Source organism: Mizuhopecten yessoensis, unplaced genomic scaffold (assembly GCF_002113885.1).
Source record: "Mizuhopecten yessoensis strain PY_sf001 unplaced genomic scaffold, ASM211388v2 scaffold1951, whole genome shotgun sequence".
Lineage (NCBI taxonomy): Eukaryota > Metazoa > Mollusca > Bivalvia > Pectinida > Pectinidae > Mizuhopecten > Mizuhopecten yessoensis.
In genome coordinates, this window is record NW_018404303.1 from 98,722 (window position 1) to 110,953 (window position 12,232).

A 12,232-nucleotide genomic window follows, 5' to 3' on the forward strand; every position below is an offset into this window, starting at 1 on the left:
TACGACTTCTCTTAACAGTTGGTTGAATCAAGTACTTACTTAAATTTCTAATAAGTTTAAAAAATTTGCTAGACAGTAGCTCTATTAATTTAAACACAGAAGGACGAATACGATAATATGGCTTGATATACGATACTCTTAATTCTAAAAACACAGGACACATAAGAATGAAATGAAACTCATCCTCGACATCTCCAAGATCACATAAAGTACACAATCTCTGGTTTCGAGGCACTGCATTATATCTACCTGTCTCTATATTAAGGTTATGTGCTTGCAATCTATATTTCACAAGAATACATTTATTTTTTCTAAATAGCGGTTTTGTAAAATACCATTGTAGATCAAAACGGTCAACAATGTGTTTATACAACAAACATTTTGAAGATGTCTCGAATATGTTTCTCATTTCCTGAATAAAAGTATCCTTTATGCGTTCTCATGAAAATTTGTGTAAATAAATTTAATAAATACGTCACTCTACGATACACTTCTAAGATGGAACAAATAAAGAAGGAACGATTTCAAAACTTTCGTTTATCTAAATATATATATGGTGAATAAAATTGAAATATAGAGATTGTACGGGGCGTGGCAAAGTGTTCGTTCGATCAGAAACTTTCGGGTATTTCCGGTCACACTCGGAAAAGTCCGAACTCACTTATGGTGGTGTCGCAAAATACTTTAGTAATAAATATATATATCCATATAAACAAGTGATATACCCTTAAAGTCGTACTTATATTGAAGCATTGTTATGGCTATCAAATGTATCATTTAACACTGCGTCACCGTATTGCGACAGATAACGACCGATTTACGGCAACGTGTAGGATTCTGGAAACATTTGACGGAGATTCGCATCTTAAAAATTCAATCATGAATATTCGATGCGCACAGGTAAATTCAGTATCAGCGTCAATCGATTTGGTGTCATAAACTAATACATAAATGTAAAACAAAGTATAATACAGTCAAAAAATGATGGTTGATGTATAATTTTGTCGCGGAAGGACCCAGATACACCTACACGGAGGGCGGACGCCTAAATTCACAAATTTCGCTTTCTCTCTTTCTCGTGTCGGAGTCATGTTTGAGTACATGACTTCGGCCTCCTCATGTTGTAAAATGCTATAGAACTAACTCTGTTTTCTCAAGTCTATAAACATAGATAGCTAGATTGTCTCGCATACATGATTTGACATGTAAAGCTAGCTTTGGACTTGGGGAAATGATGCAATGTACGTTGAAATCACTATCAAGTACAGTCGGCTTGTTCATTGACTGGATTTTCTTTGGGGGTAACTAAAGGAAACGCATAATTTGTTGATTTTAGCAAGTATTAATTTGACACAAAGTGATGGTATTGATGTAACACTCTGGTACGGAACAACTCAAATCCTTGGTATGGATGAACTAATTCTTTGAACGGGTGGACATGACGGGATTGCCAATGGTATGGAAGAACATGGAACTGAGCAGTGATCGAAAAAACATATATCTTTGTCTAGTACTAAATCGATCCCATGCCTTGTAATGGAGCAAGCCTGGTGTGAATCAGACATTGGTCCGCATCCATAAATAGGGTTGTAGTATGAACTATTTCTGTTGATATCCTGCACAACTTGAAGTTAAACTCTGCCTAAAATGTCGTTAAATTAGCAAGTTGACAGAGAAAGCGCAATCGAAATCTGAATTGACCGCCATGTTGGAAAGTTTGTCTCTCTTCCGATATATAGGTCAGAGGTCTAAATATGGGTGTCATGACCCAATATGGAAATTGTAGTAAACATGGCAGCATCAGTAGTAATACTATATTTGGCCATGCAGGCCTTATATATATAGAAAGTATAATTGAGGGATCGAAGGATTCGTTTTTTCAACAATTATGCAATATTTTGATAACATTATATACTCATATGAGGCGTGAATTATATGTAATCTCACAGATTAGCGCTTTTGATTTTGCTCAATTACAAGGCATAGGACGGCGGAATATATAAAAAAAAAATGTCATTGTCATAATCTGCTACGCTATTGCAGATAATCTTTGCCGTGTAGCCCAAGTTTCCTCTGGCCCTGACACCATACTTAGACAATTTGACAGATAGATGTCTGGTGTGTGGTGCCAGAGCGCACTGCTATATGAAAACAAGGAATTCTCCAACACCGTTGGGTGTCAGAGATTTTTTAAGGTGCTGATAACAAAAGATGACTATGACACAACACATATCTCACATACATCAATAAATGGATTATCACCAACAGCTGCTAAACTCCGTCATTAGATTCCTTGGTTTTCAATTGTTCAAAATTTCCAACCTGAACGAACGCCATTTTTGTTGGTCATGGGAGTAACTAATCAACAAAAAGAGGAGGTCCGGAAATCTTCTAAACAGTAATGATATATTCTGTTTGTTCGGATCAGTACAGCTTGTTGATTAATCACAAAAGATCTTGGTACCCAAACAACCGAGTACCAAAATGTCAGTACACCAGGAAAAGTGTGTATTTTCATGGTGTAAGGAAATTGAACCTAAATCATGTTTCACAGCTAAAGATAAATCCAAGATGGCTGCCATTTTTGTCAGCTTGACACCTCAGAAATTAAAAGTCATTTGCTACGTAATTATCATGACTTAAATTACCTCATACTTTGTGATACATCCCTTGGCTTCGATTACTGCTTTCATGCGCATTGGGATTGATTTGTATAGTTTTTGGATGAATCTAGGGATATTTCTGTCCATATTGTGCGAATTGCATCCTCCGAAATTACACGAGAGGTGTCAAAAAAGTTGCGGAATTGTTTCTGAAGTTCAATCTTAATTTTCCCCAAACATTTTCAATTATATCAAGGTCTGGACTCGGGGCTGGCCATTCCATGACATTGCGTTTATTTTCCTCAATACAATTTACACCACACGAGCATGATGTACCGAAGCATTGTCATCTTGAAACACAGTCTTTGTCAACAATGTCTGTATTTTTCACCGTTTATGTTACCATCTACAACAGTTAAAGTACCTACCCCTTTGTAGGTTATACAACCCCAGATCATCAAAGACAGTTGTTGTCCACGTCCTGGGTTAAGACACCGGGGGGGGTCCATTCTCACCTGGCTGTCGTCATACCAAAACACTTTCCATGCCCAATTCAACCTTACACTCATCACTAAATACCGGGTATCACGTTTTTTCCAGAAATCATCAATAGTTTGAAATCTACTTATTTTACACCAAGTGCGACGTCTAGCTTCACGAATTCTGATTTCCTTTTTCACAACACGCTTGTTAAAAATTTCCTCGTATACTGTTCTTTTCACAGTACGTTTAGAAATGGTTTAGGGTCTAAACTCATTCAAAATGCATTTTGTATTAGTAATATCACCCAGAGATCTCCTTCTGTTTGATTTAACGATACCACAAAGTTGATGAGAATCCGATCCAGTGAGCTTGGAGGGTCGGCCACTTCTCTCTCCGTTTTCAATCGATCCTTCACAAATACATCGCAAAACACCATAAATTGTTGGAAGAGGGTGTCCTGTTTGTTCAGATATTTGATTTGGCTTTCTTCCCGAATCGTGCAAAGATTTGATGACACTTTTCTCTTATAGAGACAGTTCTCTCCGTTTGGGTGGCATCTGTTTACAGCAGACGACCGTTTATTTAGCAGACGACCAATCACTTCCGGTGACCTATGACCCTTTGCATAGCATCGCTTGAGTGAATGTGTGGAAGAAGGGGCATAACCCTTACATAATTTCTGAGAAATGCCCCTTTTTTTTAAAATAAGTAACCCGGAAGTAAAATGACATCGTGAAAATTATCTTCACTTTTGGCACAGCATTGTAGCTTAGCTTCCAGGCCATTTTATTGAGACATTTAGAATTTAGTAAAAGTTATTTTCAAAATGAAATTTGGACATCATTGAGAACAGCGGCCAGAATGTTAGCCTTTGTTTAGGATTGTAAAGCTTTAATTTTCTGTACCATATAAATTACTCGTGTATTTTATATTTTGTATTTGATAATTGCAGCCGGAGGACCTGATGAACATGCAGCATTGTAACCTGCTATGTTTACCAGAAAACTACCAGATGAAGTACTACTTCTATCACGGACTCTCCTGGCCACAGGTAAGGAAACAATACAATTATTTAAAACACCTCAGTTTATATAAGTCCCATCTTCACTTTCGCCATCTCACATAAATATGCAAGTGATATTTTCCAGTAAATAAAAAGTTTGAAATGCCTAGAAAGATATACCTAGTCTCAGATTCAAGATCAAGTGTTGTGATCATCAGGAATGATACATATGTAACAGGAGAAAGAGAAATGCAATGGCCAGACTGGGGTTTGAACCAAGGACCCTCAAAAAATCTAGACGGATGACGCTCCAAACTCTATCAATTGAGCTACCTGGTCACATACGAACGACGAAGTCCAGTTCCGCTACATTCTTCCCTCTTTTTTTTTTCGTTCCTAAAGACAACTATTTACCGCTCAGGTTAGGATATCTCCTTGCTAAGCGTTCACCCGTGTTTGAAACTAGGTTGGCAAGCTCACCAATTTTGTAACAGGAGGAAGAGAAGTGCAACAGCAAGACTGGGGTTTGAACCCGGGACCTTCCAAACTCTTAGACGGATGCTCTACGAATTGAGCTACCTGGTCCTAGTCGATCGACCCAGTCTAGTTCCTCTACACATGCATTAGTTTAGGCTTTAAGTTGCTTTATACAGGTAACCTCTTTACATTAGCCTTTATTCTTTGTTTCAGCTGTCATATGTAGCAGAGGATGAAGGGGGTAAAATTGTTGGATATGTTCTGGCAAAGATGTGAGTATCAAAACTAACATAAAATATTTGTTCTTAAACTAAGGCCAATATTAAAGTTGAGTGTTTATATAGTCGTAAGCAGCTAGCTGTTTAAAACAGCTATAGTAAAGCAGTTAAAAAAATAACTAGTAAAATAATCATTCTAATAAGACAACTGTTCAAATATATTGGAAATAAAAAAAACTTTAATATACTCTATAATTAGTAAAACTATAACATTGTTGAGATCAGAATGATATTGTACCCTGGTGTACATCTATAGTGCCATGTCAATTAACTTATGATGTTCCCTGTATACCTAATATCTACTGTGACACATAACTTGTATTGTTCCCTTCTTTATGTCTATTGTGACAGGGAGGAGGACCCGGAAGACTCCGTACCACATGGGCACATCACTTCCTTGGTAAGACATTCAAATCTCTAAGTGGTATTTTAGTTTTTATCGTGAAATCTATGGTAAGACATTCACATCTTGAAATGATATCTTAGTTACACCCCCCTGCAACGAAGTTAGGGGGAGTATATTGGAATCAGCTTGTCTGTCTGTCTGTAGAAATTTTTTGTCCAGACAACTGCTTCTAAAGCAGTGGACCGTTTTCAAAGAAACTTTCCAGATATGATAACTTCCACCTTAAGTTGTGCATCCATGTATTATTTTTTCATTTTGACCCTTTTTAAATGCCCGTCAAATTTGACGGTAGTGTTATTGTATGGCGTCGTCTGTCCGTTCGCCGACCATCCGTAAACTTTTATTTGTCCGGCAATCTTCTCCTACATTTTTTCCGATCTCTTTGAAACTTGGTATACATTATAATCATGATATGAAGTTGTGTGTCCCTTAAAAGAATTTTGATTCGACAATGTTTTCAAACATAATTACCCTTTATTCATTTCAATATTTTATTTTTTGTCCGGAGATCTTCTCCTACATTTTTTGACGGATTTCTTTGAAACTTAGTAGGCTAAATAATCATGATATGTTGTTGTGTTTCTTTGAATAGAATTTTGATTTTACAATTTTTGCAAAAGTTATTGCCCTTTGTTCATTTCAGTATTTGATTTTTTGTCCAGCGATTTTCTCCTTATTTTTTTATAGCATGTCAGCTCACTCTTAGAATGATGCAGATCTTATTTCAATGTAAGAAAGTATATAACACTATATGGCATTCGACGGGCGTATATTGTTCCGCCCCGCGGTACTCTTGTTGACCTAATATTTTCATTTTCATGATGTGGTTTGTGTGGTGGTAATAATATGAAGATGTTAACGTTCCTGTCATAAAATGGGTTTGCTGCATCAGTTGTAATGGGAGATATTATTTTGTATACCCCTTTGTGACCCAGCTAGTGTGAACCTTGGGACTACAACTTCTAGTCCCATATATAGCTTTTGACCAAATATTTATATATATATATACTGCTAACAGAACTTCACCTAGGATAACACATAGAATAATTCTACAGGATAGTTATCTGTGGAAGTGAATGTGTCCCCCGTGCTAACAGAACTTCACCTAGGGTAAGACATAGACAAATTCTACAAGATAGTTATCTGTGGAAGTGAATGTGTCCCCCGTGCTAACAGAAGTTCACCTAGGGTAACACATAGACTAATTCTACAAGAAAGTTATCTGTGGAAGTGAATGTGTCCCCCGTGCTAACAGAACTTCACCTAGGGTAACACATAGACTAATTCTACAAGATAGTTATCTGTGGAAGTGAATGTGTCCCCCGTGCTAACAGAACTTCACCTAGGGTAACACATAGACTAATTCTACAAGACAGTTATGTGTGGAAGTGAATGTGTCCCCCGTGCTAACAGAACATCACCTAGGTAACACATAGACTAATTCTACAAGATAGTTATCTGTGGAAGTGAACGTGTCTCCCGTGCTAACAGAACTTCCCCTAGGGTAACACATCGACTAATTCTACAAGAAAGTTATCAGTGGAAGTGAACGTGACCCCCGTGTTAACAGAACATCACCTAGGAAACACAGACTAATTCTACAAGACAGTTATCTGTGGAAGTGAATGTGCCCCCCGTGCTAACAGAACTTCCCCTAGGGTAACACATCGACTAATTCTACAAGACAGTTATCTGTGGAAGTGAACGTGTCCCTCGTGCTAACAGAACTTCCCCTAGGGTAACACATAGACTAATTCTACAAGATAGTTATCTGCATCTGTGCCTTAAAAAAACTCTTTAACCCTTTCACCACAGTAGACCATAATTGACTCGCCCAGATAAATGTATGGTAGAGTCTACTAAAGGTACTTAGGGGTGAAAGGGTTAATAGAAATTCCATTTGAATTAGCCTGAGTTTCCTATGGCCCTGACACCAGACATAGACATTAGATTTGACAGATAGATGTCTGGTGTGGGACCAGNTAGGGTAACACATAGACTAATTCTACAAGATAGTTATCTGCATCTGCACCAAAAAAAAAATCTTTAACCCTTTCACCACTGTAGACAATAATTGACTCACCCAGATAAATGTATGGTAGAGTCTACTAAAGGTACCTAGGGGTGAAAGGGTTAATAGAAATTCCATTTGAATTAGCCAGAGTTTCATATGGCCCTAACACCAGACATAGACATTAGATTTTGACAGATAGATGTCTGGTGTGGGACCAGCATCTATCTGTCTAAATCTGGTGTCAGGGCCAGAGGAAACTTGGGCTACATTTGAATATGCCATTGTAGAAATCTGTAGTTCAAATATTGTAAGAATCAGTTACAACTGACTCCCAACATTATCATGCATTCGTATTTCATGTAGATCTCTAGATCTGTTTCTGTTTTAATTTGTTTTGATTTTTCCATCTGAATGACAAGTCCCGTTCATATCACTAATATATCTTAGGCACATGAAGCTAAGTTATGTTTTGTTCTTGTTACATAGAATCATAATGTAAAAGGTATGTTGTGTATTATCAAGGTTTGTGATATAGTTGTCTGTTACAAACATAAATAAACTGTCAAGTGCTGATTGAAACATTTTATTAAAACTTTCTGAATTTTGTATGTTTTGTTTGTTTAGTTTAATTAATAATGTTACCCTTCCTCCACTTCAGGCAGTGAAGCGGTCACACAGACGACTAGGGCTGGCTAAGAAATTGATGGACCAGGCTTCTCGAGCCATGGTAGAATGTTTTGATGCCCAGTATGTCTCGCTACATGTGAGGAAAAGCAACAGAGCAGCCCTACACCTTTATACAAACACACTGGGTTTCTCGTGAGTAAAGATTCTAATGACTGTGTATGTCTGGTACATGTCTTCTATTGTGTATTTGGTTGTATACCACTGGAAGCTACTTGATGAAAGTTATTCTAAAGGAATGGACAATATAATGTTTCAGACTGATAAAATCTGTCACATGGAAAAGAACAAGATACGTTATCTAAGTCGGGGTCTAATGTTCTGTAACATATTCTCAACCGAGGCACATACCAAGGCTGGGATGTTACAGAGTCTTAGCTAGGAGGAAGACTAAGATAACCTGATTTTTCTTAGTTGCATATCATTGAATTTTCTTCTTGGACCTCATTAGTTTATAAAATATTAAATTATTAAATATCAAAATTAAAAGTCTCCTGTCTTCGGCTCAGTGTGTTTGCACTTCAAAAGCTGAACAAAAAAATATAATTTCAGAAAAGTTTGACACAGTTAGACAGTCGTATTCTGTTATATAACAGAACCTACATTTGATGCTTCAGACATTTAACCAGAATTGTTTTGGGCAAGTCATTTTCTCTGCTGTTGATTGTAAAATATTGTTCCATGTTTTTCTTTATCATTAGAATCAGTGAAATAGAACCCAAGTATTACGCTGATGGGGAAGATGCTTATGCTATGAGGAAAGATCTGTACGAGATAAAAGAAAAGGTGGGTATGATTTCTTCCGTTCTTGACAATTTTTAGTTCGACCCTCTTGCCATTAGTAATAATGTAATATTTATCATGACAATTATTTTAACACACATCTTATGCATTTCCACAAAAAATGGTGAAAATAACTGGGTGAGTATAGATTTTTCCAGCAATGGGCAAATATTTCACTGCAAAAAGTCACTGGTATCCAATATTAAATATCCATCGGAAGGTCATGATCATAATGAAGTTCCAGCTTATTGTCTGATGTGGTATTTCATGATTTGAAAATTAATTATCTAATGGGGAAAAGTGTAAATAAGGTGTTGAAACATGTTTATATTGTCGTGTTGGTTGTAGGTTTTGAACGTGAATACTAAAGTGTACCTTAATAGATACGATCGCGAGTAATTGTTTTAAAATCACAAAAGTTACCTCACCATACCGTAAAGAAGTTGGAGGTTCACTCCTAACTCCATTAGGTATAATTCGTGTCATCCTACTTATTTCTCGTTTCAGCATGGACTCCGACAGCTACAGCCAGAAAGCATTACAGCATCCTGAAGATCCAGCTTCCTTGATAGCAACTCGGGCAAATGCTTCGATTTCATGAGAGTTATTTTAGAAAACCAACATCAAGTGCATATGCTTGCTGAAGACAATGTGACAGAACTGGTCTAAAGTTTGGAATTCCAGGAGTGTGGAATGTGAACCATAGATGAGTTAATCCCCTTCACATTGACTGATGATGGTGTGTTGATCTAGAAAGAGCAAGCTTTCAAGGGAGATATAAAGAGAGCAAGAGAGAGAAGTAGAGAGCAAGGGAGAGATAGAGAGACAGAGGTAGCCAGCATTGAACGATACTTTTTATATAGAAAATGTGTGAAGAATGTGAAGCTTGATCTTTTCAGACATCAGAAGTCGGACATTGAAAATAGTGTAAATGAGTTTTATCTATTTTGGCATAATTTGTTAAAGCCATATCAAATACATGTCTATTTGAACATTGTATAATTAACTCCATCAAGTGGTACAAAAATAAATTATTATAAAAAAATAATTTTGTTTTATGTGTCTTTGTTTTGACCTGGTGTTAATGTAACATCTGTACTAATGAGATGTTGTTAACTTTATAGTACATGTATAACTATGTTCGTCCTTCCTATGGGACGATGACTATCCTCATCATTACCACGAGACAGTTGGACGAGTGTTGGCTCTGTGATGGCTGATCAAGTCTATCCTTGTCCGGAAGGTTCTGGTAGAGTGGGTGATGGACAACAGATCCTGAAGTGTTCAGCAACCACTGGTTCAACGTGCTGTTCGCTTGGCTATTACGTCCTTACTACGATTTGCCCCATACACGGCTGTTACCTTGGTGACTACCCGCAAGAATAGATAGTCCTTAACAGGGTTTTCTTAAAGAGATGTTTTTAGAGTATCTTTCACTGCGACTTGTTTTTCCTATGTGAGAGAGGCTGGACATGTGACTTGGTACAGTAGTATAGTACAGTGTTCGTGTTCACACTGTAGATTGAACAGGTGAGATAACAACAACAACATTGACTGGAATGGATCAGACACTTTTATCCAAAGTGTACAAGTTTTCGGACGACTAGGTCAATAAATGATGCCATGATTCTGAACTATGGTGGATGCACTGTATCCAGTTTGTTTTCGAGTGTAGCTAGGCAGGGCACCATGGATAAAATTGGCTGACTTGGTTGGTTGGTTGAAGGTTTTTTTGCCTACATGGTTCAGCCCATTCGTATATGCTGACACACCTTAATTGTTTTTGTAGTCATTTCTTTTGTTTCTATTGTGTCACATTCTCAGAGCTGTTTTCCAGTATGTTTTGAATTAAAAACAGAATTGAAGATAAATTTTGAAAAATGGAATTTAGGTAAAGGTTACCACAGCTTCAGTTGTAATCACATAGAAGAGTTTCATTTCTGAACTTTTATTTTCCACTCAATGCTGTTTTATATATGGAAGATAAAACAGCAAAAATATGTTTTCTGGCATAAAGTTACTTCCCTTGTCTAGATATTTATCTCTCATTTTAATGCTGTGAATAGATCATTCCTGGATAGTAACACTGATTACAGTGTAGGATTGGCTGTATAAAGGTCCTGATACTGATCGCTGTAGATTTTTTAGGTCACCTGAGACAAAGTCTCAAGTGACCTATTGCGATCGCCTTTTGTCCGGCGTCGGTCGTGCGTCCGTAATCAATTTACATTTTCGACTTCTCCAAAACCCCTGAACCAATTTCAATGAAATTTTGCAGAAACCTTCCATGGCCAAAGGTCAACCAAAATTGTGGCCGGTTTGGTTCCCAGCCCCCAGGGGCCTGCAATAAAGGGTCAAATTGACTAAAATTTCAAAAATCATCTTCTCAAGACCCGGATATGGTAGAATCAAATACTCTTCATAGATGCAAAGTGTCTTAAGGTGCTTTACCAAAATTGTGAATTTCTTGACTTTGTGGTCTCACGTTTTCCCCTGGGGAGGGGGTAAACTTTACTATAGTTTATATAGGGAAATCACATTTTTGACCAACATTTGTTTAATTTCCATTGGAAGTAATTCAATTTAGGTTAGCATTATCAGTATTAGGTAGCAGTTTGATAGTATGCACATATGAGCCCTGACTGAACCCCCAGGGCTGATGGGTGTGGCCAAAAAGGGTCGAATTGACTGAAATTTCAAAAATCTTCTTCTCAAGACCAAGATATGATAGAATCAAATACTCTTCATAGATGGAATGGTCTTAAGGTGCTTTACCAAAATTGTGAATTTCATGATCCTGGGGTCTCACGTTTTCCCCTGGGGAGGGGGTAAACTCTACTATAGTTTATATAGGGAAATCACATTTTGGACCAACATTTGTTTAATTTCCATTGGAAGTAATTTAATTTTAAGTTAGCATTATCAGTATTGGATAGCAGTTTGATGGTATGCACATATCAGCCCTGACTGACCCCCAGAGCTGATGGGTGGGGCCAAAAAGGGTTGAATTGACTGAAATTTCTAAAATCTTCTTCTCAAAGACCCAGATATGTTAGACTAGGGTCTCACGTTTACCCCCTGGGGAAGGAAGGGGGCAAAATTTATTATGGTTTATAATGAAAAGATACTTTGAATATAACTTGTTAATAACTTGATTGAAATTATAAAACTGAGTTGACAGTTTGATACTATGAACATTTTGAGCCAGCCCTACCCCCAAGGGCTGTAGGGTAGGGCCAAAGGAGTCAGTGTGCTAAAATTTCTTCATTTTCCTTGTTTAGAATATCAGAGGTGCTAGTTTCAAATCTTTTTTAGTCTTAAATCTGTATGCTAGATATTTAATAAGGTGGTTTTATTGTTTTTTGTCACTTTGGATAATATTTCTGTTAGTGTTAAAAACAAAATCAACTCTCTGTATAAATATATCAGGTGACCGTTAAGGCCCATGGGCCTCTAGTTCAAAAATAAATTCCCCAATCTTCAATTTCACTTTAAATCACA

The 12,232-nt window shown here is 37.1% G+C and overlaps 1 protein-coding gene across 2 annotated transcripts; it reads left to right on the forward strand.

Moving 5' to 3' along the window:
- Positions 1-793: 793 nt before the first annotated feature.
- Positions 794-9,743, forward strand: LOC110443139 (N-alpha-acetyltransferase 10-like). 2 transcript variants are annotated; one of them, XM_021487154.1, is made up of 7 exons: positions 794-900; positions 4,039-4,137; positions 4,780-4,838; positions 5,190-5,244; positions 7,923-8,083; positions 8,650-8,734; positions 9,239-9,743. In XM_021487154.1, exons 1-7 carry the CDS (start codon positions 880-882, stop codon positions 9,281-9,283), a joined length of 525 nt encoding a protein of 174 aa, XP_021342829.1. In that variant the 5' UTR covers positions 794-879; the 3' UTR covers positions 9,284-9,743. The 2 variants fall into 2 exon arrangements, with proteins under 2 accessions (XP_021342829.1, XP_021342841.1); XM_021487166.1 differs by having other exon boundaries at positions 5,196-5,244.
- Positions 9,744-12,232: the final 2,489 nt, after the last annotated feature.